Genomic DNA, 25985 nt, shown 5'->3' with positions numbered 1-25985 from the left:
GGTGTATATATGATGTTATTTTCTGCCTCTGGGGTTCCGGTTGGCTGTAAGGGTTGGTGCTCAAGACGCCGCCAGACGACTGTCCTCGATTATTTCATTCACGGTTTCCAGATAGATGGAGCTCCTCCTCTTGCTGTGGGGAAGGCAGTGACTCATACACAGCGGCGTAGCGTGGGTTGTCAGCACCCGGGGCAAGGCAAGTAATTTGCGCCCCCTAACCCGGGGCAAGGCAAGTAATTTGCACCCCCTAACCCGGGGCAGGGCAAGTAATTTGCGCCCCTAACCCCTAACCTGCCGCCGCTGCCAGCTTCTTCTTGCTGCTGCTTGGGCTGGGGTATTTACGGTAAGGTAGCCATGGCGGCGGTGGTGGGTCCGTGTCAGGTGATCTGAGGCGAGTTGCCGCTGGCGCTGCCGCCCAAACGACGCCGCTTGCCCGGAGGAGGAGGAGGGCAGAGAGGCGAGGAAAATGCAACATGGCCCAGCAGCTGCAGCAGCAGTGGCGGCGGCGGGGCTGTGAGGAGGGGCTGCCTGGCGCGCCCTCCGCGGCCCTGACCCGCGGGGACGGCGGCGAGCGCTGAGAGCCGCTGCCTGCCCGATGCCTTCAGCCCAGACGCGTGCACAGCTCGTCGGTTCCGCGAGACATGGGGCTCTGCTACAGCCTGCGCCCGAGGCTCTTTGGTGACTCCGGAGGCAGCGAGCGCGCCCCCCCAGATGTTGCGGCCGGTGCGGCCGGGCCCCCCTGCACCCCCCACGCTACGCCACTGCTCATACAGTCTTTGGGGTTGGCTGTTGCTGCTCCAAACGCCACCGCTGTACTGGAGAACAATGATCTCTTCTGCTTTCCCCCCCCTCTAATAGAGAGCTTGTCGAGAATCAGAGAAGGAAAACCAGAAGGATCCTTATCCTACTCCCTTTGGGACTAGAAGGGTAATCTCCAACCCACTAGGTGCCACAAGGCCAAGTCTAGCTCCAACCTCCTCCTGCTGTACACACAGCTCCCCTAACTGAAGTCGCCATGCTCTCGTTGACATCTGGAGGTGGAAATGGACCCTCAGAAGGAAACCATGACTACCAACCTCTGTGATTTAAGGCAGGGGTGCAGAATCTTTGGCCTTCCAGATGTTTCTGGAATCCTGGCTTTTGCTTCAGATCAGAATTGAATCGGCTTGTTCAGGATCAATTCTACCCAAGGAAAGAGGGAAAGGAACAACGATTTCTGGGGTGAGAAGCTGGTTCTATTTCATATTATTTGAAACATCCCTATGCCCCCTTTGAGAGTAAAGGCGGCTTACCACGAAACACAGAAATACAATTTATTAATTATTATTATTATTTTTAAAAATTTCTATACCGCTTTATATTTTAAAGAAAAACCCCAAAGCAGTTTACAGTGAGGCATCTGATCAAGGCCTGTATTTTAAAATGAGCTTAAAGATATATTTGCAAATGTTTGTATGTTTTATGCCAGGCAGAAGACCAGCTGGCTAAGGACTTTGGCAGATGTTTATCCTCCTGGACAAGGGCCCCCCTGATTTATAGCAGGAGACAAAATTCTCAAAGTTGTAAAAGGGAATTATAGGCTGGGAGCAAAGGTTACACTGACCCTACATATTACAGAATACAATCAAACTGCAAAAACATTAATTAAGAGTTAGTAAATAGTAGGATTTATTGTTTAACAGAAAATAATACCATGTGCCTCCCATTAGAGACTAGCCACATTTTCCTAAGGTTTAAGGGCAAGAGATAATGGGAAAAGCACCTGGCTGGGAAAGGGGGGTGTAAATTGAAGAGGTTTTACTTTAAGAAGCTATCTATGTTAATGTATGAGATTTGTTGGCTTAAATGTAATGATGCAAAGGATTTAGAAAGTAAGAAATGTTAGATTCTTATGTTAGATTCTTATTTCATTGATGGTGTGTGAGAATGTGAACCCAAGATCTCTGTTTTAAGACAAAATGTAAGACAGAATGAGCCATCTGTTTTAGTCATCTATTTTGGAATGGGGGGCAACAAGGGCAAAAGGTGATCTGGTAATTAAGGTGCCTTGCTGAGGCAAATGTAAGATATATGGCTACTTGTTTGCCACTTATGGATAGAAGGAAATATAGCTCTTTGTCTCCCATAAAAGGTAATAGGAAATGGGTATATCTTTTATGATTGGTTCTAGCAAACAGCCAATAGGAATTTCAACCAGGCTGACTGGACAGAGGCAGCCAAAGGAGGAGCAAGGGGGCTGGGTTGAGGAAATATAAGTGCTGGCCATCAGGGCTGGAGCATAGGCAGAGCTTTGGTAACCATATACCACTGTGCCTATCATTTATTTGTCTGGCAAATAAATTATTATTTTAATTTCTCTATTGCTATGTTGAATATTTCATTCCAGCTAAGCGTTAACCACAAGCAGGGTGCTACAACAGCATATTAAGTCAGTAAAACAATACAATGCAAGTACAATGCCATGGATGCGAAAAATTACGGGAAAAATGAAATATTAGGAAAGGGCCACCAATAAGACAGGAGCAAACCCTACACAGCAGGGTCCGGCCTAAGATGATTGGACAGCACATTGTATACACCTCCTTCACTTTTTGGTCAAAGAATATAAACAACACCCATAGTAATTGGGAACAATAGAGTTAAATATAGTCTCCAGTTGTTCTGGGTTGGGGCAAAGGCTCCATTTTTAGCCTGTCTTGCTGGTTGCTTTCATTCTCCTGCGTGGTTGTGTATTGGCCTGCTCATCCGTAAAGCAGCCTCTCGTTCCAGACCTGCCTTATATTATACTTAACCAAAATGAAATCAAAAACAAGCAAGCTTTACCTTGCATACTTGCTCAACGTGTAGTAGGTAGTGACGCCTACCAAGAACAGGGACAGCGAAATACATCCGACGACAAGCCCCGCCGTGACTTTGGCAGGTGGAATATGCACCTTCTTTTTCTCTCCCAGATCTCCACATGCAGGCAGCAAGAAAAAAAAAAGTACATATAATAGGAATAATAGTACAGCGGTGTGGCGTTTGCCCTCCTAGGTGTGTGACATCATACTGGGTCATAAGGAAAGGGTTAACTAAGTGTAAAATGATAACCAATAGGAACCCAAGGGGAGGACTTAGAGTTAGAGTTGTTAAGAAGTCAGTCTGAAGTTAGAGAAGGGAGAGGGAGGATAAGTCTGTGGGTTGGGCTAGTTTGATGTGAGGGAGTGAGAGAATCTGTTAAGAGGAGTCAGTTAAACAGTTGAGATAATCAGTCAGAAGGTATTAGGAAGGTATAGGCCGGTAAAGAAACTAAGGTTATGAAACTGACAAGAAAAATTGTCTGAAACCATAAACTTGTTAATGCTTATAAAATAAACTTGTTTATTTGGTTTAATGTTAACAACTGTCTGGACTCAGTGTGTAGCCGAGAGAAACGGGTTGGTGGCAGCGGGGAAGCGAGCACAGTGGTGGCACAGGGATCAATAGACCGTCAAACGTCCAGGGACCCTGTGTGATCGCCACAAGCGGTACCTCGGAAGTCGAACGGAATCCATTCCGGAAGCCCATTTGATTTCCAAAACGTTTGGAAACCAAGGCGCGGCTTTCGATTGGCTGCAGGAGCTCCTGCAGCCAATTGGAAGCCGCAGAAGCTGGGTGGGACATTCGGGTTCCAAAGAACGTTCGCAAACCGGAACATTCACTTCCAGGTTGGAAGCATTTGGGAGCCAAAAAATTTGACTCACAAGGTGTTAGGGATCCGAAGTATGAGTGTAATAGTAGCCGCAGCAGCAGCAGCAGTAATTTATTACTTATACTCTGTCCATCTGGCTGGGCCTCCTCAGCCACTCTGGGCAGCTCCCAACAGAATATTAAAAACACGATAAAACATCAGACATTAAAAACTTCCCTAAAAAGGGCTGCCTTCAGGTGTTTTTTAAAAATCAGATAGTTGTTTATTTTCCTTAGCTCGTCCTCAGATATGCTGAGCATCCCTGTCCTCTGCATCAGTTACAGGTAAGGGTGAGGGAGAAAATTGATTCAGTTCACAAGGAAAGGTGAACCCACATCTTTCACATTTTCCAAAATAATACAAGTACAGGGGTACCTCAGGTTACAGATGCATCAGATTACAGGCGCTTTAGGTTACATGCCCAAAGGTTAAGGCCTTCTGGGAAATGATCTATAATGAACTAAAAAAGGTATTTAAGTTTACCTTTCCTAAGAAACCAGAGGCCTTCCTTTTGGGCATTGTCGGCCAATTGGTGCCAAAGAAAGACAGAACATTCTTTATGTATGCAACAACTGCAGCAAGATTGCAAAGTATTGGAAGACACAAGATTTGCCCACCCTGGAAGAATGGCAGATGCAAGTGATTGACTATATGGAACTGGCAGAAATGACTGGCAGAATCCGAGACCTGGGAGAAGAGTCGGTGGAAGAGGACTGGAAGAAGTTCAAAGAATATCTCCAAAAGCATTGTAAAATGTTTGAATGTTAAAATGAGGTTGGTTATAAAGAGAATAGGGCATCAGTGACATGGTAAAAAGAAATATGTAAAAATGCTTTGAAGAAAAAAAGGGGTAAGACCAGAGTATTATTATGTCAAGATTAAACAAATGATATAAAGGATTAAGTTATAAAGAACATGTGATAAATGGTTTTAAAAGGAAAGGAAACTAAAGGCATAATAGGTTGAAATGTATAATATTGAATAAGATTGGAAAGAGGGTAGGGAATTGCTGAATTTGATTGTGTAAAGGGGAACACAGAAAAGGGAGATGTGAGGAAGTCAGGAAAGAGGGTTATAAAGATAGTAAGTAAGAAATAATCTTTTCTCTGTTTTTTGTTTTTTTTGATTACCTCTCTTTTTTTCTTTCTTTCATTGTTAAACTGTGTTGTTTTTGATTGTCTTTTCTTTTTGTTTTTCCTGATTGTGATGTTTGTTTTGTTGTGCAAAACCTTAATAAATATTTTTTTTAAAAAAGAACAGTTTCAGGTTAAGAATGGACCTCCAGAATGAATTAAATTCTTAACCTGAGGTACCACTATATGAGGGCTGGACCATCCATGAAGCAAGGTGAGAAGACTGCCTCAGGCGGCAGGATCCATAGGGGCAGCAGTCCTGATGTAGATCTTTACTCCCCCCTTGTTCCTTCATGTTCACCCCTTCTTCCCTGGCAGGGAAAAGGGACGCCATTTTGTGGTTCACCCCAGGTGCCAAAATGCCTTGGACTGGCCCTGGCAAGAACTGAAACACAGCTCTGCAAATGTGCTGCTCTGAATTTTGCACAGCAGTTCACTAGCCAAGGGTTTTGTACAGAAAAACCTATACAGTGGTAGCTTGGTTTGCTACAGCTTTGGGTTACAACCATTTTGGATTACAACCACATCAAACCCGGAAGTGCGAGTCCCTTTTTTTGGATTACAACCAATTTTGGGGGGCGGGGGGCATTGGCGAAAGCGCGCCTTGGGTTACAACCTGTTTTGGTTTACAACTGGACCTCTGGAAAGGATTATGATTGTTAACCAAGGTACCACTGTACTAGGTCAAAGTGTGCATAAAAGTACATACATTGGTGAAAATATTTTGCCGAAGCGCACTATATTTAGGGAAATTGCCTTCCAAAAAAAGTCACAATTGCATATATATATATATATATATATATATATATATATATATATATATGGAGAGTTTCCATTCAAATGCTGATGAATTGTCATGATGACCTTTTAAAAAATAAATAAATAAATTGCAAACTGGTGTAAAAATGTGAAGAACTGCACCTAAGACTGGAAAAATGAGAAACCGAGAAATATACTCACCTTTGACCGCCAGGTATATCCTCCCCACTTCGGATGAGTCTGGCAGAACTTTTTTCTTTTGTAGCATGTAGTAGCCGCTGTCTAGGAGGGTTAAATTAGTGATGTGCAGGGAGCAATGTGGATTGATTTCCACCCGCCCAGTGTAGGCCCAGCTGATATTGAATATGGAGACTGGCTGAGGTTGGTAGGTCACAATATTACTTGCCTCTGATATTTTCCCTCGGAACCAGCCGCAGAATGAGACCCTCTCCATGCTACTGACTGGGACCAGTGTTACATCATTTCCCAGTGTTGGGCGCCACGGATCCAAGACGATGGGAATTCTAATGTTCTCAGCTTGCACCAGTGCAAAGCACGAATTCAGAATGTGGGCTAGAAGAGCAGGGGTTGGGCGGAAGGGGAAATAAGCAAAAGTTAAGTTCAAGGAAGAGGTCGGCAGCAAACCAGAGACATCAGCGCTTGCGATGTATTTATCGAATTCATTTATCGAATTCCTGCCCTGTGCAGTTTTGAAACAAAAAAGCAAGCAGATCGCAACATTCTGGAAATTCGGAATCAGCTACGGTTTGAAATGTTCTGAAACCAATAACAGCTAAAAACATGCTTCCGTTATAGAGCAAGAATCAAGAGGGTTTTTCAGTGTTATGCCTTGGAGAAAAAGGGAGAAAATTTGGGAGGCATGACTTATATTGAGGCTGCAGCAGAGCTCATTGCAAGTGCCTTAAGAACAGACTCCCTGCCCAAGCCAGAGTTTTAGACCCCAGCCCTGAATCCTGTTGCCAACTGGGGAAGGGGTTTTCTGAAAACCCTGTGCTCCATCTGCACTTAAAGCAGCACCATAGCACTGCAAAGAACTCTGGGGACTGTAGTTTGTTGCTAGGAGACTTCTTTAACAGTATATTATTATTATTATTATTATTATTATTATTATTATTATGCCGCCCATCTGATCGGGTTACCCCAACCACTATGGGCAGCTTCCAACAAATTAAAACACAGTGTTATTATTACAGTGGTGCCCCGCAAGACGAACGCCTCGCAAGACGGAAAACCCGCTAGACGAAAGGGTTTTCCGTTTTGGAGGCGCTTCGCAAAACGAATTTGCCTATGGGCTTGCTTCGCAAGACGAAAATGTCTTGCGAGTTCCTGCGGTCCCCCCCCTTTTCCCCCTTTCCCCAAGCCACTAAGCCGCTTATCAGCTGATCCGCTGATAAGCCGCTTAACAGCTGATCGCTAAAAGCCGCTAAACCGCTAATAGCGCTAATCCGCTAAGCTGTCAATGGGCTTGCTTCACAAGACGAAAAAACCGCTAGACGAAGAGCCTCACGGAATGGATTAATTTCGTCTTGCGAGGCACCACTGTATTATGATTTATTACATTTCTTAGTAGCTTTATCTTGCCCAGTGCAGCCCAAAGTAACATACAATTAAAGTAACATACGAACCAAACTCCCCACATAAAGACATTAAAACCAAAGGGGGGGGAGAGAAATATATTTAAAACATCCCACCTCCTTCTCAGGTCCATAAATTACCGTATAGTATATATTCAACACACAAAAAACAGCGACAATTTGTTGTTGACAAAGGACAGCTAGACATTTAAAGGGTCCCATTACCTTCAGTTGTTAAGGCCCATTCAAACCTAAATCCGGCTCTGTTTGTGAGGCACACGAAGGAGGACCTCAAAGGATGGTCAGTTCATATGGGGAGAGGCAGTTCTTGAGGTATTGAGGTCCTGAGCCTTTACATTTGAATTGGGCCTGGAAACTAACTGGCAGCCAGTGCAGTCGTGTCAGGATTGGTGCAATATGCCACAGTCTCTCACCTGCTAGAAGCAGCATTGGCCAAGGTCTTCCATGGCCAGAGGGGGCCCCAGCTACTGGGTGGGCTCTCTGCATGGTGTTGGTGCCACTCTTGTAGGTGAGAGCACTTGGGGCATCCTAGGAGGATGATTTTGTGCCCAGCCATAGACATGGGTTCCTCCCCTGTCCGTAACCACAGATGCCCAGGACCACCCAGCCTAGGCCACCTGTTCCCCACCCCTGCAAGATCTCCCCAGATTTAGCCTAGGATACCTCACTGCAGCCTCCCTCACCTGTTAGCTCCCAGGTAACCATAGGAGGTCATAAAGCTGGAGTGTGAGCCTTGGTGAGTTGGGTGGGGATGACCCCATTTGGGGGGCCCATCTGAGAAAGGCGCATCAGTCCAGGGTTTAAACCACAGAGAGCTGGCAGGGTTTATAATGAGCATAAATGATGAACAGACTTTTTAAAAACTCATATTTATTGGTTTCCAAAGATGTGTAGCAGACTATAACCAAGTGCCTAAATACACTGATCCTGGCTCGACTGCACTGGCTACCAATTAGCTTCTGGGTCCAAAACAAAGTGCTGGTTTTGACCTATAAAGCCTTAAACAACCCAGGACTGCAATACCTCAAGGACCACCTCTTTCCATACGAACCTACCCAGACCCTGAGATCATCTTCCAAGGTCCTCCTTCATGTGCCTCCTCCTTGAGAGGTCCAAAGTGTTGAATGGTTTCTTTAAATGTAAAGGTTCATCATTGTTCCACCTAATGTGTATGTCTTTAAGGGGCCAGAGCAAGGGCCAGAGCAAGTAAACGAGACCCAGTTTTACAGCTGTGAAACATAGCAGGTGCTGCTGAGTTGCATTGATTAAGGTGTGTCAGCATTTGCGTGTAGTATATAAGGAGCAGCACCTAGCTCTCCCATTACCCTGGGGGATGGGTTGGTGGTTGGGTCTGGTTTGTTGTTAATGTATTTAGTGTATAAGGAGTTTTTGTTTTTGTAATTAAAACCTTGTTTAAGTTATTTTTGAGTCCCTTTCTTTTTAATGCATGGTCTCCCCAGCAAGCTCTCTGCAGCGCTACCATACTGCAAATAGCCAACATCTTTGGTTATGGGCCCAGCTGCTGAGTGGATGACTGCATATTTTTGGACTCTGAGAAAGGTTTGAAAACTCCTTCTCCTGTTAGCGTAGTTCTGTGGGTCTGGAAGAGTTCCAGAATGGTTGACCGGGTTCCAGAAGCTGAGAAGGCTCTGGTCTTTCCACAGCTAACAGATGAGAACTATAGTTTATGGTCTTTTCGGGTGGTGGCGCTTATGACCTCTAGAGAAGTATGGACCTATGTAACTGATGACCCTCCTGACCCTGTAACAAATGCCTGGTCGAAAGGAGATGCGAAAGCCAGGGCGATAATTAATTTGGCAGTCAGCGACCAGCAAGTAGTCTATATAAGGAATAAGAAAACTGCCAAAGAAATGTGGGACAGTCTTGCAGCAGTGCATGTTAGAAAAGAGTCAGCGTCTGCATTGACGTTTTTCAAGCAGCTGTACCAGACGAAGTTGCAGCCTGGTGGTGATTTGGCAGCACACTTGAGACGTCTGGAGGCAATACGCGGCGAATTAATTCGAAGGGACATGGACATACCTGATATTCAGTATGTTTTTTTGTTTTTTTTTTGTAAATACATTTTTATTCGAGCTTTGAAAAATACACATGTCTATATAAATAATGTTTTTATCATTCTTTGTTCCTTTAATGAGGACTTTGATGGTATAGCTAGCCAGATATCTGCCGTTCCACCAGCGCAATTAACTGTGGAAGGGGTAACGGCAAGATTAATGGGCGAGTTGGATAGAAGGGAGGCTTGTGCCATAAGCACTCCTATTTCCAGAAAGAATGAGGAACGCCATATGCAAACTTGTGGTGATACAACTGCATTTAAAGCTGCCAAGCGTTGTTGGTTCTGCAATAAACAAGGACATTTTGCAAAGTACTGCAGATCCAAAAGAAAGCAAAGTACTCCTAAGCCTGTTTCTGTTTGTCAGTCACGGTTGTCAGCCCAGCAGTCGACATCGTACCGTAAAGACAGAAACGAGACGCGAGCTTTTCATGCTCGGACTGCAGATCATAAAAGAATTAAAGGTGCCAAGTGGAAGTCTTTTACTGTGGACTCAGGAGCATCTCACCACGTTTGCAATGATCGAAGCTTGTTTATATCTTTCGATGAATTTTAACAGGGAGAAATGTAAAGTATTGCACTTGGGCAAAAAAAATGAGAGGCACAAATACAAGATGGGTGACACCTGGCTTGAGAGCAGTACATGTGAAAAGGATCTAGGAGTCTTGGTTGACCACAAGCTTGACATGAGCCAACAGTGTGATGCGGCAGCTAAAAAAGCCAATGCAATTCTGGGCTGCATCAATAGGAGTATAGCATCTAGATCAAGGGAAGTAATAGTGCCACTATATTCTGCTTTGGTCAGACCTCACCTGGAGTACTGTGTCCAGTTCTGGGCACCACAGTTCAAGAAGGACACTGACAAACTGGAACGTGTCCAGAGGAGGGCAACCAAAATGGTCAAAGGCCTGGAAACGATGCCTTATGAGGAATGGCTAAGGGAGCTGGGCATGTTTAGCCTGGAGAAGAGGAGGTTAAGGGGTGATATGATAGCCATGTTCAAATATATAAAAGGATGTCACATAGAGGAGGGAGAAAGGTTGTTTTCTGCTGCTCCAGAGAAGCGGACACGGAGCAATGGTTCCAAACTACAAGAAAGAAGATTCCACCTAAACATTAGGAAGAACTTCCTGACAGTGAGAGCTGTTCGACAGTGGAATTTGCTGCCAAGGAGTGTGGTGGAGTCTCCTTCTTTGGAGGTCTTTAAGCAGAGGCTTGACAACCATATGTCAGGAGTGCTCTGATGGTGTTTCCTGCTTGGCAGGGGGTTGGACTCGATGGCCCTTGTGGTCTCTTCCAACTCTATGATTCTATGAAGAGGAAATTGGTAATGTACATTTAGCCAATTCACAAGTCTTGCAGTCGCTTGGCAGGGGTACTGTTAAACTTGACTCTTTAAACATAACAATAGCGAACTGCATTTACTGCCCGTCAGTGGACAATTTATTGTCAGTAAGGTGTTTTGCTCATCAAGGCATAACTGTACGTTTCTTAAAGTCAATGTGTGAGTTTTTCGATGGGAACAAACGTCTATTGTATGCCTGGGACTCTGATGGTTTATATAGACTGTATTTTCGCACCTACTCCCAATTGCCTATAAACTGCAGAGCAGCACAGTCAAGCCAGGGGTTGAGGAATGTAAGGCCACATTCTGGGTGTGTCCATGAGGCGCACAGAATTCTGGGACACCTGAATTTTGCTGATGTAATTAAGACAAAGAATATTGTTAATGGCCTCAACTTAAAACCATGTAAATTCTTTATGCAATGTTTATCCTGTTGCAAGAATAAGATTAAGGTTGCACGCAAGGGTAGGTGCTCAGATAGGAAAGTAACTGAGCCATTTGAACGTGTACATTGTGATTTAGTTGGGCCACTCCCACCATCATTAGGAGGTTCTAAGTACTGGCTTACCCTGATAGACCAGTATAGTAGATACTGTTGGACTTATGCAATAGCTGAAAAGTCACAAGCATTTGAGAAGTACAAAGTTTTTTGCAACTGGGTAAAAACGCACTTTAACAAACCAATTAAGAACCTGTTTTCTGACCGGGGCGGGTAATTTGTTTCTGAGGATTTTGAGAAATTCCTGGAAGTGCAGGGGACTACTCATGAGTTATCTTGCCCCTGAAGTCCCTGGCAAAATGGGCTTGTTGAAGTTGTGCAGCGTGACCTGCAGGCAGGGGTTAAAACGTAGCTGCACGATGCTAATCTGCCCAAAGACTTTTGGGCTGAAGCGCTTAATGCAATTTGTTATGTCAGAAATCGCAGTTATCGCAGTTTAGATGTCAACCCCTATGAGAAGCTGTTTAAAAAACGCCCTAATCTGAAATACCTACGCATTTGGGGTTCAGATGTAATTATGCATTATCCCGCTAAGCAGAAATTGGGTGAGCGTATTGTTCAGGGAAAATTCATGGGATACCAGCAGGGGGCGTACAGAATTTACATACCAGCAACTGGCAAATTTCATATTACCAGAAGCATGATACAAACTGTAAATTGGAATGGAGTTGCTGTTTTCCAAGATACTGACGCTATAGATAGTACTGAGGAAGAAGAGGAAGCAGCAGCAGCAGCAGGAAATGGTGCTTCTGAATTAATGGAAAAAGACAAAAAGCCTGTTGAATCTGATAATTTGTTTGATGATTTAAAGTCACAGGCACCCGAGGGGAGGTTAGATTCTCTTGATTTTTCTGACCGTGAGCTTAGCCTACAGGCAACTCTTCAATCTGACAGTGATGATTTACTACCTGAAACTAGTAGTTCACTTAGTCCCATTAAGTCTGAGGAGTCTGACTCTCCTTCCGGACTGAGACGTTCAGATAGAAAGAGGTAGAAGCCACAACGATTTGCAGATGAACATTTTAATACTGTGTATGCCAATAAGGTGGTTTTTGAGCCAAAAAGCTACAGTGACGTTCAGAATTTACCTAAGCACCAAGCTGCAAATTGGTATAAAGCTATGAACTCTGAGATAGCTTCTTTAAAAGAGCATAACACTTGGTCTCTTGTACCACAAACCCCAGATATGAGACTTATTGATTCAAAATGGGTTTATAGAGTTAAAATGAATGACAAAAATGAAGTTGTAAGGTACAAAGCAAGATTAGTTGCTAAGGGTTTTCAACAAATTCCAGGCGAAGATTATGATTTGTGTTATTCACCAAGTGTAAAATATGAAACAGTTAAGCTTTTGTTAAAAGATGCATCACAACGTGGACATTCTGTTTATCACCTAGATATAAAAACTGCATATTTGTTTGCAGATTTAAAAGAACAAATTTTTATGCGTGTCCCTGAAGGCATAGACGCCGCTGAAGGTTTGGTATGCAAATTAAATAAATCCCTTTATGGTCTGCACCAAAGTGGAAGGAACTGGCACCAAACTTTAGCAAAAGAATTGCTGGATATTGGTTTTTCACAAGGAAAGGCAGACACATGTGTGTCTATAAAGGAAAGGGCAAACTCTGTAACAAAGATATGCGTGTATGTAGATGACGTGTTAATTTCTACAAAAACTAAACAGGAATATGAAGAGGTAGTTTCACAGTTACAGAAGAAATTTGATGTGGTGGAATTAGGCATAGCTAAAAATTACTTATCCATGCAAATTGAGAAAGGCAAAAATGGATCTTTTCTGGTTCATCAAACTGCAAAAATTGATGACCTTGTTGAAATGCTACGTTTAGAAAATGCAAATGGGAAGGAAACGCCTATGGTGTGTGGTTTCACCTTTACAGGCGAAGATAAGCCATTTCCTAACAAAACTTTGTATCATTCTGCCATAGGCAAGCTAAATTTCATTCAAAGAATCTCAAGACCAGATATAACTTATGCTTTTCACTTTCTGGCAAAATTTGTGGAAAAGCCTACTACACAATGTTTCTCTGCTCTTAAGAGAGTGGTAATGTACCTTAAACATACCAAACATTATAGGTTGCAGTTTACGTCAAGTATTGACAAAGGTTTTGAAATTTTCTGCGATGCATCTCATGCAGTGGAACAAAATAATTGCAGGGGTGTGTCTGGTATGGTGTTTTGTTATAGCGGTTGTCCGTTTGAATGGAAGTCCCAGACACAAACCATTATTTGTCTCTCCACAACAGAGAGTGAATTATGTGCATGCGTTCAGGCCACTCGTGATGTGGAATGGTATCTGCAAGTATTTGCAGACCTACAGATGCAAGTAACACTACCAGTAAAAGTTTACCTTGATTCCCAGAGCGGACTCGCTATCCTGTGTTCAGAGACCAATACGCAGCGCACTAGAGTCTTGAGATTACGTTTGCAGTTTGTAAAGAAATTAATTGCTGACGAAATGATTGTATTTGAATATGTCCCAGGTGATAATCAAATTGCGGACATTTTTACAAAAGCACTTCCAAAGGTTACACATGAAAAACATGTACAAAGTATGCTTTATGTTTTTGTTCCACAATGATGAACCGCAGGGGAAATGTTGAATGGTTTCTTTAAATGTAAAGGTTCATCATTGTTTCACCTAATGTGTATGTCTTTAAGGGGCCAGAGCAAGGGCCAGAGCAAGATAACGAGACCCAGTTTTACAGCTGTGAAACATAGCAGGTGCTGCTGAGTTGCATTGATTAAGGTGTGTCAGCATTTGCATGTAGTATATAAGGAGCAGCACCTAGCTCTCTCATTACCCTGGGTGATTGGTTGGTGGTTGGGTCTGGTTTGTTGTTAATGTATTTAGTGTATAAGGAGTTTTTGTTTTTGTAATTAAAACCTTGTTTAAGTTATTTTTGAGTCCCTTTCTTTTTAATGCATGGTCTCCCCAGCAAGCTCTCTGCAGCGCTACCATACTGCAAATAGCCAACACAAAGGGTGGCAACATGAGAACGGGGCCTTCTCTGCAGTGGCTCCCCATCTGTGGAATGCTCTCCCCAGGGAAGTTCGCCTGGCACCTTCATTATATACACCTTTAAGCGCCAGGCAAAAACGTTCCCTTTTAAGCAGGCCTTTGGTTGATCTTACTGACATCCAACACCCTTTCAGAATGTGGCTTGGGGGGGCGTTATTGGGTTACTGCTTTTGGTTTGTTTTTATATGTTGTGGTCTTGTTTGTGAACCGACCTGAGACCTCTGGGTATAGGGCAGTTTATAAATTGAATAAATCACCACCACCACCACCTTAATCAAACCTCTTAATCAAAACACTTCAATCTCAGCAACAACCAGGTACATACCGTACATTTCTGTGTATAAGACAAGGTTTTATCCTGATAATATAATGTATTAAATTGGGGCTCGTCTTATACACGGATAGTGCAGAGTGGGGATGGGGGATTGGTTTTTGTCGCAAGCTGATTGGTGGTTGTAGCAAGGGCTGCTGTCGATTGGCTGTTGTTGTGGCAATTGGGCGAGCGATTGATGGCTTCTGGTGGCGATTGGGCAGACGATTGGTGTCCTCTGTGTCGTGTGCTAATGGCAGCATTGCTGGGGTGGGTGAGCGATTTGTTGCAAACCCCCCCCCCCAAGAAAGCTCAACAACTGTAGGAATAACGGAGATGACAGGAGGTTGGATGCAGGTGAGCTGTGCAGGAGCGAGCTGGCAAGCATGTTCCAAACAAGCTGCCGGCTAGCTCTGCCGAGGCTCCTTTTATTAGCAGGTCAGCAATTAGAAACAGTAGTGACACCATCCTGAATTTAATGTATTTCATCTAAGTACATTTCCAGCGTTAGCAAATACACGTGTCAGCAGGTGTTTCCCGAATATGTTCCTCCCAATACTTGATTACGTCTGCATCCCCTGTCATGCTTCAGCCAAGCGAAATGTCTAAGCAAACAAATTGTGAAAGGACAAAAGGTCAGGGGGGAAACCCTGTTTTCCAGCCAAGAAGGCAAAAGGTCAGGGAGAGCAGGCACAACGCTCCTTGACACACTGTTGCATGTCTGGTGCGAGGTTTGCCTTCACAAAGCGGAGTGTTACCTCCACAAACAACTCTGGGCAATCTCCCCCCATTTTCTTAATTTTGAGTCCCCCAAAATAGGGTGCATCTTATACATGGGGGCGTGGTATACATGGAAAAATATGGTATTCGTGTCTGTAGAATATTCATTCCTCTTCCCTTCGACAGGATTATCCTGTGTTTTTCTGCCAGGGTGGTGCAGGGAGCATCCCAACCACACAAAGCGGCTCAGAGCTGGTGTTGATCCGGCGGTGAGGGCTTGGCTGGCACACAGCCCTCTGTACGCGCAGCCGGGGTACCATGAAACCATGCTCCTCCACTGCAACTGCTCTGTCTGCATGCCTGTTTTATAGTTAATTTTTCACCTTTCCATTTCGTCTGTTGCTATAATTGTTCTCTCTGTTTTATATACATTATAAGATGAAATAATAATAAAGAACTTCCCCCCAAAGGGGGGTGGGGGTGGGGTGCTCTGTCTTTGACCAATTGCCAGAGGGTTGTTTGCAACACAAAGATTGAGCGCGACATCTTACACCAAACATTGTATTGTAGCTATTTGTTGGGTCCAACGTGATCCATGGTTACCTCCGTCTGTTATTGTAAGCACCCAGTTTGGTGCAGCCTTGCCAACAATTTTTAAATAAGAATGAAGAGAGAGGTTTTACACCTCAATTTCATTTTGCAAACTGACACTCTTCTTATGCTGTAGGATACAAAACTGGGGCCACATCCACACCGCAAATCTAAAGCACTACAGTGCCACTTTAAACAACCACAGCTTCCCCCAAAGAATTATGGGAGATGTAGTTTGTTAAAGGTGCTGAGGGACCCTCATTCCCCTCAAAGAGATGCAATTTGTAGTTTGGTTTAACAGTTAGCCCTTCTTTCCAAGGAACTCTGGAGTTTTGTAGCTCTGCGTGGGGGATGGAAATAGAGGTTTCCTAACAACCTGGATCCTTGGGTGTCGTCTTCCCTTCCAGCTAAGTACCAATAGTCAGATAGAACTGGGGAGGGACAATTATCATGATAGGCACATGAAAAAGCCAACTCATCAATTCCATTCTTGGATCATAAGGAGTTTCTGGCGTCATTACCCCTCCTGTCCAGAAAGGGGAGCAGAGGTACTGGAAGGACCAGTGAGAACAGTGGAGGTTGAGCATTTATAAGCCCACAATTCATAACCTAGTTTACTTCCTCCTTCAATGGTTCTCATCATTGATGTCCTACAGAACTATTCATGGTGACTTACAATAATTTTATATATTATAATATAACACAATGCACGGCTCTGGAACATGGTGAGTCCCATCTCCACAATCTCTGGCACAAAGTACGAATATAGTCAAAACTAAGCATCGGAGGGTTTTCTTGTTTTGTTTTTAATTTAGTCAGTGGACATGAAGGTGTGCTTTTCCCCTGCCCTGTTGGGTTTGGGCTAGGTACAAAGGCTGATGCTTATCAAGGGGTTCTTGATTCTTCCATTATCATTTTCAAATAAATGGAGCTTCTCTTCTTGGGGAGATGGGGAACATAAAATCCGTGGAACTCAAGGAAGCTCTTCTGGGCTTGGCTCCAAAGAATTTTCTGCACTATTGGCTATTTTTCTTACCTGGAAGAGAACCAATTAAAGGCTGAAAACCAGAATCACCACCACCAATATTATTTAACCATCACCACACCACCCGTTCACCCTAAGGTTCCAGAACAGGTTACAACAACTAAAATACAACATTTAAAACAATGTACAATAAGAGAAATAAGGTGGGTTGTAAATGTGCATCTCAGGCATCAAAAAGCAGGACAAAGAGGTTCATCTTCTGCTTTCACCGAAAACTTAAGGTGACAGAAACATCTCAATGGGGAGGAAGTTCCACGACTTAGGAGCTGCCATAGAGACTGCCCTTTCTTGGGCCAACCTTCCCAAGTTTCTGAGGGTGGTGGAGCAACCAGGAGGGCTCCCTCTGACAATTTTAACACCCAAGGGAATCTGTAGGGAAGGTGGAGGACTAAGCATTGGGGGCCTGTGCCGTTTAAGGCTTCAAACATTAAGGTGAGCACTTTGAGCTGGGCCCAGAAATGAACTGGCAGCCAATGTCAACATCCAGTCTTGGATTTCTCTGAGGGAGAACTTCTGGATATACATGCTGGACCCCTGGACCTCACACGGCCTCCTCCCGGAGGATAGTCTCAGCATCATTTAAAGGTAAAGGGACCCCTGACCATTAGGTCCAGTTGTGGCCAACTCTGGGGTTGCAGCGCTCATCTCGCATTATTGGCCGAGGGAGCCGGCGTACAGCTTCCGGGTCATGTGGCCAGCATGACTAAGCCGCTTCAGGCGATCCAGAGCAGTGCACAGAAATGCCGTTTACCTTCCCCCTGGGAAGTGTTTGCACTTTGACGTGCTTTCGAACTGCTAGGTTGGCAGGAGCAGGGACCGAGCAATGGGAGCTCACCCCATCGCAGGATTCGAACCACTGACCTTCTGATCAGCAAGCCCTAGGCTCTGTGGTTTAACCCACAGCGCTTCAGCAAATGAAGGTCTTCTGAGCACCCCATCCCATACCCTCCAACATTTCTCCTATGAAAATAAGAATGCCCTGTTCCATAACAACACAGCAACAAAAGCAGCAACAATTTTACTATTTATACACCACCCATCTGATTAGATTGCCCCAGCCAACTTCCAACATATTTAAAAATATAATAAAACAGTAAACTTTTTTAAAATTTTTTTTTGCTATGCAGGCCTGCCTTCAGGTGTCTTCTAAAGGTTGTATGGTTACTTATCACCTTGGCTCAGGGGTCTCATAACTCCCACCCTCCAACATTTCTCCCATGAAAATAGGACCATCATGAGGTAAAACGGGACATTCCGGGATCAAATCAGAAACCAGGATGGCTTCTGTAAATCCGGGACTCTCCCTGGAAAATAGGGACACTTGGAGGGTCTGCCATTCTCATAGCTTTATAGCTAGTGCTTTTTTCCTTAAATTTTTTTTAGGGGTATTCTCATTTTGGCTCAAGAACATCACCATTTTATAGTTCGAATCGGGAAAGATAAATACAGTAAATGGCCAAAAGGCCGCCATCGGGGGTAGAAACCGAACTGACGATTCACCGTGCTAGAGAAGAAACTATTTTTTATTTAAATTTTTAGTTTCTTCTCCCATTAGTTTCACAAAATGTTTAGGGATATGCGTACCCCTGTGTACCCCCCGGGGGGGGGGGGAAAGGCACTGTTTATAGCTATCACCTTGGAAACAGCAACTTTTTAAAAGTCAGAGCAACCAATGAAGGTTATGTTGGTCACTGTAATAAATACATGGTTTAAGTGATTAACAGCATCCTCCCACTCAGGGCCGGCCCAAGAGATTTCGGCACCTGAGGCATGCCACGAAATGGTGCGCGCACCCTGCCAGGGAAGAAGGGGACAGCGAAAATCTACAGTGGAAATGGGGGGTGGGATAAAGATTGACATGGGGAACTAAGGCGGGAGAAGACCGGCGGTGCCTCCTATTGGCCAAAAGGCTGTTGTAAAAGCAGCCTGAGGGGGGCTGCTGCTGAGGCGCCGGCAGATCCGGGCTCCAATGAGCTTCCCAGACCATTCATTCATTGGAGGCTGCATCTGCTGCCCCTTCGGATCTTGCCACCTGAGGCAGTTGCCTCGCCTTGCATCCCGTGTGAGCCGGCCCGGATCCTACCTGCATCCAAGACAAATTTGCCGGAAGTACTGTCTGATATTCTTTCTTTCGCTCTCTCTTTTTCTCCCTCTCCCTTTCTGTTAAATTATCTACATTACCGTACAAAACCTTGTGTGACTGTGTAGGAAATCAGGCCTACAAGAAAGACAGCCCCGAGTAGGCAAGCCACAAAAATCCCAGCGACGGCTCCTCCAGAGACGCTCGTCCCTTTTTTCGTGTCAGATCGCTTTTCTGGAGAGACAGAGAAAGGCCAGGTGAGAAGTAAAGAAGGAGAACTGTAATTCCTTGTCTCTTGTTTATCTCAGGTACCAAGGGCATTCCCCCCCCCCCATCCTCTCCATTGGTCCTGGAGACAAAACAGGGCCACTGAGGCAGCGCAAGATGGTTTCTGAAAAGATTGTTCCCCTCCCGTTTCTCCCATGCTTGCTGTGGCAACCCCCCCCCCTCTTTTCTCACTACGTGGTACGGTCTCAAGGCTAAAAGTGTGAGCAGAGAAAGTTCCATGTCTAGGTTGGAGGGGTGAGCAGGTTGCGTCCCTCCAAGCTTCTCTTCCTGGTCCTCAGGCCACACCTCCTCTCTTGGCTGTAACCCTCGCCAACGCACTTCTCCATCCTTGCCCTTTGAACTCTTGCTTCCTTGGATGAGGATGGAGACATGCTATTTGCCCTGGGCTAGATGAACAAGGATCGCCAGTTTCCTATGGTCCTACACAGATTCAGTTGCTTAAATTATATCTTGCTCCTGCTTAAAGTTCTCCTTATTCTTTTCGTTCAGCTGAACCCAAGCACATCATCCTCTCCAAGAAACAAAAGAGGCTGCCTTCTGTTGAAATGGCTCAGTTGGCTAGAGTGTGGTACTGAGGAGACCAAGGTTGTGGGTTCGATCCCCATACAGGCCACCTGCATTACAGGGGGTTGGAGAAAATGAACCTCGGGGTCCCTTCTCACTCTGTCATTCTATGAGTCAGTCCAACTAGCTCAGCACTGATTCAACAAGATAGTTCAGTTGGTAGACTATGAGGTGCTTAATCTTAGGGTTGTGGATTCGAGCTCCATGTTGGGCAAAAAGATTCCTAGACTAGGTGACCCTCAGGATCTCTCCCACCTCTACAATTATATGAGTCTATGAATTCTTCAGGGTTCCAGCCAGGTCTTCCCCAGCCCTACCTGGAGAAGCCAGGATTGAACCTGGGACCTTCTGCATGCCAAGTGGTAGCTCTACCCATTGAGCTACCACCTGTCCCCTAATAAATAGTAAACCTAATACATGCAGAAAATAATAATAATAATAATAATAATAATAATAATAATAATAATAATAATAATAATAATTTATTTATACCCCGCCCATCTAGCTGGGTTTCCCCAGCTACTCTGGGCAGCTCCCAACAGAATACTAAAAACACAATCAAACATCAAACATTAAAACCTTCCCTAAACCGGGCTACCTTCAGATGTCTTCTAAAAGTCAGATAGTTGTTCATTTCCTTGACATTTGATGGAAGGGCGTTCCACAGGGTGGGCGCCACCACCGAGAAGGCCCTCTGCCTGGCTCCCTGTAACCTCACTTCTCACAGTGAGGGAACTGCCAGAAGGCCCTCGGGGCTGGACCTCAGTGTCCGGGCTGAATTATGAGGGTGGAGACGCTCCTTCAGGTATACTGGGCCGAGGCCATTTAGGGCTTTAAAGGTCAGCACCAACACTTTGAATTGTGCTTGGAAATGTACTAGGAGCCAATGAAGGTCTTTCAAGACTGGTGTTATATGGTCTTGGTGGCCACTCCCAGTCACAAGTCTAGCTCCCGCATTCTGGATTAGTTGAAGTTTCCGGGTCACTTTCAAAGGTAGCCCCACATAGTGCGCATTGCAGTAGTCCAAGCAGGAGATAACCAGAGCATGCACCACTCTGGCGAGATAGTCTGCGGGCAGGTATGGTCTCAGCCTGCGTACCAGATAGATACACTGAGTTGCAGCCCAACTGCTAAATATACGAAACCAAAATACCTATTCAGATTCAAGACACAATAAACATCATTGACACACCAGATGATATCATCATGCGGTGCGTGTCTGTAGAGAGATATCAAGAGGGGAAGAAAGATTGTGTAGGTTAAGAAGGGGCATGTGAAACATTTACCTATGACCACTAAGAATATCTGCCCCACTTCTGATTCCTTAGTAGTGTTTCTTTGCATTATATAGTACGTGATATCTGAGACTGATATGTTCCTGATCTGCAAGGCGCAATCCGTGTTCACAGACTCCCGCCCAGTATACGAGGCTTTGTATTGAACATCTTTCACTGGAGGTGGTTGATAAACCAAGATCTGATTCTTCTCAGCCGTATCCCACCGGAACCAGCTGCAGGTGTCCACCTTCTCCTTGGTCTCTTCCGGAATCAGCAAGACCTCCCCTCCTACCTGGGGGAACCAGGGCTGGACGGTGATGAGGAGGGTAAAGTTCTGGTCCGCTTCCAGAAACACAAAGGAAGAAAACAATATATGGGCTGAGGGAGGTGAGGGGGAGAGAAGAGGAAAGAGATTCGGGTCAAGGAACGAGCCAATAACACACAGTAACCCTTTTCACCCCAATCAGAGACATTTGCAACTGTGCAATGTGTAGGTCGCAGGTGGCACTGTGGGTTAAACCACAGAGCCTAGGACTTGCCGATCAGAAGGTCGGCGGTTCGAATCCCCGTAACGGGGTGAGCTCCCGTTGCTCAGTCCCTGCTCCTGCCCACCTAGCAGTTCAAATCACGTCCTTTACCTTAATGTGGAGTTCAAGATAGCCTTCTGCTTCCCAAACCACAATTTTAGAGCACAGCTGATCTGGGTCTCTCTCCTCCCCACACCATCACTATGCTAACCCCCACTGCTCCACAGGGAGCCGCCAATCTTTCACCTGCTAGAAGGAACACTGGAGGTGTGAAGGTCTTTGGCATCATGGGAGATTCCCTTTATGCCCAGCTGGATGCCTGGGTTCCTTTTATCTTCTTTGCTCCCTGTTCTGGGGGCATCAGCTGAACCCACCTGCTCACAACCCACCCTAGGCTTTCCCCTACTGGAGCTCAGGAGGCCTCACAGTCAGCAGCCCCCTTCCCCATTGCGATCTCCTAGGCAACCAGTGGACGTCACAAAGCAGCCTGGACTGTGTTGAACTGGAAGTGGGGAGCCCTTTATGGTGTCCCACTCAGATAGCCAGACTACAAATTTATATATCAATCTAAGGCTGTGATTTGGCTGGGAAAGTGGCGTAGCGTGGGGGAAGCAGAGGGGTGATTGCCCTGGGTGTAAATTTGGGGGGGTGCACAAAATTTCAACACTGGGTGCTGCCCCAATACAATTGTGCGCTATCGTCACTAGGCTCAATTGAAGCAGCTTCTCCATGCAAACTAGGAGGTGACCTCTCCAGATCTCCTGGGTGGTGCTGACACTGTTAGGCAGTTGAATGCGCATGCGTATTCTGGCTGTTTCCCACTCATTCCTCACAGCCCCGGGCACTGGCAACCCACAGTACGCCACTGGGTGGGGGAGGGACTATATGGACTTGTCCCTTCAGGTATATTCCAGGCACTTTCAATTTTCACATTCTACCAATTAGGTGATTGTATTTTCACATTTGTAGCCCAAGCTTTCTCCAAGGAGTTCAAGGCATGTGGTTCCTTCCTTGGAGGTTTCTAAGCAGAGGTTGGATGGCCGTCTGTCATGGATACTTTAGCTGAGATTCCTGCACTCTAGTGGGTTGGACTAGATGGCCCTTGGGGTCCTTTACATAACCATAAAAACCCATCAGTTTCATTATTTGATCATGGTGAGTTCCTGGTATCACTACCCCTCCTGACCAGAAGGGGGAGCACAAGCACTAGAAGGATCAGTGTAAACAATTGGTTTTATTGTTTACATTTTCCATTTTCAGGTTTTCTCATTTTACAAAACATATCAGAAAATTGTTTTATACATCTAAATATACTATGGTCTACCCTCCTCTCCTTTCTGTGGTTACTTAAGTTGTATCTTATTTTTTCTGCATTTGCAACATAAAAACCTAAATATAATGAATCACTTGTACTCGAAATTTTAATATCACCATCTGCACGTGTTTATATCAATCCTGCTAATGTTTTAAGTCATTTATAATCATTCTTTAGATATTCAACAAACAATCCCCACTTTTGCTTGAAGATTCAAGCTTCTTAGCTCTTAATCTTCCAGTAAGTTTTGCCGTTTCTGCATACTCCAGTAACTTTTGCTGCCAGTTCACTTTATTTGGGGCATATTCGTCTTTCCACCTTTGGGCACACACCATTTGGGCTGCTGAGGTCGTATACATAAATCCCCACCCCCACCCCCGTTCTTTAGGTATCTCAGATCCAATTATCCCTGAAAAAAAGGCTTCTGGTTTCATGACAAACGTCACCTTAATCATTTTTAAAAATCCGTTATATATCATTTCCCAGAAGGCTTTGTGAGGATACCCATAGCTTACAGAGTTAGCAGCTCAAGGGAAATGACATCCTGTCACTGGGGGTGTGTTCGCATATGGGTTTCATACTTTGTTATGTGAACGCTTTTACTTTCTGTTTTGGCTGCGACAGGAGAAGCATCATGTCTTCGCTCTCTCCTGGCTGAAATGTTTGTTTTGCTGCTGAGATTCCTTTCACATGGACACATTGCTGCTCAAGATACTCTCCTGTAGCTGGTAGAAGCAGACGGGCACAGTGAAAGCGGATTGGACGCCACAACAATGCCACTGTTCGCAGCCTTGTTGGATGCTCAACGGAACAGGCTTTCTCGCTGTCTCTGTACCCAGTTACTGTTGGACTTGCGTTTGACCAAGCGACTCCTCCGGTTGAGTCCTCCGATGTGGTTAACAACCTGAGCCTTTGATAAGGCTCCAGGCATGCTCCCTCAATACGCAGAGTATCCAACAGCAGGGAAGGACGAGAAATATGAGCTACATTGCAAAGAGGTTTATTTTCTAACTACGCAGACAGAAAAGAAAAACACATCCTCTCTCTGTGAGAGCAGAGAGGCGACTGGAACAAAGGAATAGGAAACCAGTAATATCAACATCTGTCTCCTGTCTCCCGTGAGACTTCTAACAGTCTGGAATCCCTGGAATGTAAACAGAGTCCTATGACTCCAAGCACTGCACCTGTGGCACAAACAGAAACCTAACAGTTACCTTCAGCACTGCTAAGCAGGACACGAGCACTTATGGGATGTTCCATCTGCCCATCATGCGACTCTGGGAGCTTAGCCAAGGGCAGTCAAAATTTTCAAGGGGCTGAAGCAATTCCCCCGAGGAAAGGCTGAAGCATTTGGTGTTTTTTAGTCTAGAGAAAAGTTTAAGTGCCAACAGGAAGAAGGGTCATTTTATCACATGTGGTGGCCTTGTGGAAATTGGGGGGGAGGGGAATGATACACAGTGGTGACTCGGTTTTTGAATGTCTCCATTGATGAACATTCAGTTCTTGAATGCCATAAACCCGGAAGTAAATGCTTCGGTTTTCGAACATGCCTCAGAAATCGAACATGCCACGTGGCTTCCCCTGAGTGCAAAATCCTGAGGCCTAGCTATCAGCTATTGAGTTTTTGGTTTTCAAATGTTTCGGAACTTGGATGGTCTTCCAGGATGGATTACGTTTGAAAACCAAGGTACCACTGTATAATGAATTGAAAAACGATGTTTAAATTTATCATCCCTTTTTACTAGGAATTATGGGGACAGCCATTCCAAGAAAACAGACTAGTTTATTTATGTACATGACAACAGCAGTTAGAACTTTATATGTACCTTTTTTTGGACAAAGAAGTTTTAAAGATGTGTTGTTGTTTTTAGAAAACACTTCAAATATGGGCTGCCATATGCCTGGCTTTTCCCAGACTTTTTTTTTTTTTTTTTAGCAATTTCCGAAAATTCTGCCTGAACACAATTTTCGACAGATGAATCCCAGTTATGTCCTGAATTTTCCGGATGTATGGCAGTCCTGGTGGAAAGAGAACGGATTACCAATGGAGGAGAAATGGGTTATGAAACTGCTGGACTATGCTGAAATGGCAAAATTAACTGCCAAATTAAGAGGACATAATGACGAGGTGCTTAGGGAGGAATGGAGACCACTGGTGGAAGATCTATCAAGTTATTACCCATATATTAAGTCACGGGCAGGATTTTAAATATAAGCAGCGGATTACTGAAAGATTTAACTGGTAGCGGGGTTTAGATAATAAAAATATGTGTGTTATAAAACAGCTAATAAAAAGGAGTAAAAAACAATCAAACATCAGGAAAGGATGGGAAGTCTAGAAGAAACTTTCGGTGTTAAAAAACAATTGTATATGATGATAAATGCTTTAAAATGTTTTTGGAGGCTTCATAAAAATGATATGGGGAAAAGAGAAAAGATAAAGTAAGAAATGATGTGTTAAAAGTTTATAAAATTATAAAAGTGAATGGAGGAAAGTTTTTCCTCCCTCTCTCATAAAGTTAGAGCTTGTGAGCATCTACTGGAGCAGAACGTTGGAGGATTCAGAACAGAAAAAAGAAAGTACAGTGGTACCTCAGGTTAAGAACTTAATTCGTTCCAGAGGTCCGTTCTTAAACTGAAACTGTTCTTAACCTGAGGTACCACTTTAGCTAATGGGGCCTCCCGCTGCCGCCACATGATTTCTGTTCTCATCCTGAAGCAAAGTTCTTAACCCGAGGTACTATTTCTGGGTTAGCGGAGTTTGTAACCTGAAGCGTCTGTAACCTGAAGCATCTATAACCCGAGGTACCACTGTACCTCTATAAGCAGTGCATTGTTAAACTATGGAACTGTCTCCCACAGGAGGAAGTGATGACCACCAAGTTGATGGTCTTCTTATTTTACAGTATGGAACCACTTCTGGAATTTCATTCCATTCACATTTGAGGACGCATTTGCCTACTTCACAGCCCCCAAGACAAAAGACAGGCAGCCTTTGAAATTTGCACTTTCCTGAATTTTGCAACACAGTTCTCCAGTCGAGAGCTGTGTAAAAAAATGCACATATTGAGACAAAGTGTGCATAAAAATGAA

General features: G+C 44.5%; 1 protein-coding gene and 1 long non-coding RNA gene across 5 annotated transcripts; both read right to left on the bottom strand.

Moving 5' to 3' along the window:
- Positions 1-764: 764 nt before the first annotated feature.
- On the bottom strand, positions 765-7889 carry LOC309346183. 2 transcript variants are annotated; one of them, XR_014158428.1, is made up of 5 exons: positions 7631-7889; positions 5803-6174; positions 2824-2953; positions 1077-1182; positions 765-851 (listed from the first exon to the last, which is right to left on the bottom strand). It is a non-coding gene; the product is annotated as an uncharacterized lncRNA (long non-coding RNA). The 2 variants fall into 2 exon arrangements; XR_014158429.1 differs by having other exon boundaries at positions 771-1182; positions 7631-7888.
- Positions 7890-16580: 8691 nt separating this feature from the next.
- LOC309347440 (cell adhesion molecule CEACAM18-like) lies at positions 16581-22007 on the bottom strand. 3 transcript variants are annotated; one of them, XM_081872014.1, is made up of 4 exons: positions 21824-22007; positions 21060-21428; positions 19064-19155; positions 16581-16832 (listed from the first exon to the last, which is right to left on the bottom strand). In XM_081872014.1, the coding sequence occupies exons 1-4, from the start codon at positions 21864-21866 to the stop codon at positions 16770-16772; spliced, it is 567 nt and encodes a 188-aa protein (XP_081728140.1). In that variant the 5' UTR covers positions 21867-22007; the 3' UTR covers positions 16581-16769. The 3 variants fall into 3 exon arrangements, with proteins under 3 accessions (XP_081728140.1, XP_081728142.1, XP_081728141.1); XM_081872016.1 differs by having other exon boundaries at positions 16581-16827; positions 19018-19155; positions 21824-22006; XM_081872015.1 differs by having other exon boundaries at positions 19033-19155; positions 21824-22006.
- Positions 22008-25985: the final 3978 nt, after the last annotated feature.

This window comes from Podarcis erhardii (assembly GCF_964252035.2).
Source record: "Podarcis erhardii genome assembly, chromosome: 7".
Taxonomy (NCBI): domain Eukaryota; kingdom Metazoa; phylum Chordata; class Lepidosauria; order Squamata; family Lacertidae; genus Podarcis; species Podarcis erhardii.
The sequence above is the reverse complement of the archived record's forward strand: the minus strand, read 5'-3'. Positions and strand labels throughout refer to the sequence as shown.

Bases quoted from the DNA above. Each gene is read 5' to 3' on its own strand.
- LOC309347440 (XM_081872014.1), bottom strand. From the start codon at position 21,866: ATGATGCCAAAGACCTTCACACCTCCAGTGTTCCTTCTAGCAG. The intron at 19,156-21,059 runs GTAAATGTTTCA...CTGTCTCTCCAG, and splicing joins GATATTCTTAGTGGTCATAG to AAAAGCGATCTGACACGAAA. The intron at 16,833-19,063 runs GTAGGCCTGATT...GTTCTCTTCCAG, and splicing joins TACTCGGGGCTGTCTTTCTT to GTAAGAAAAATAGCCAATAG.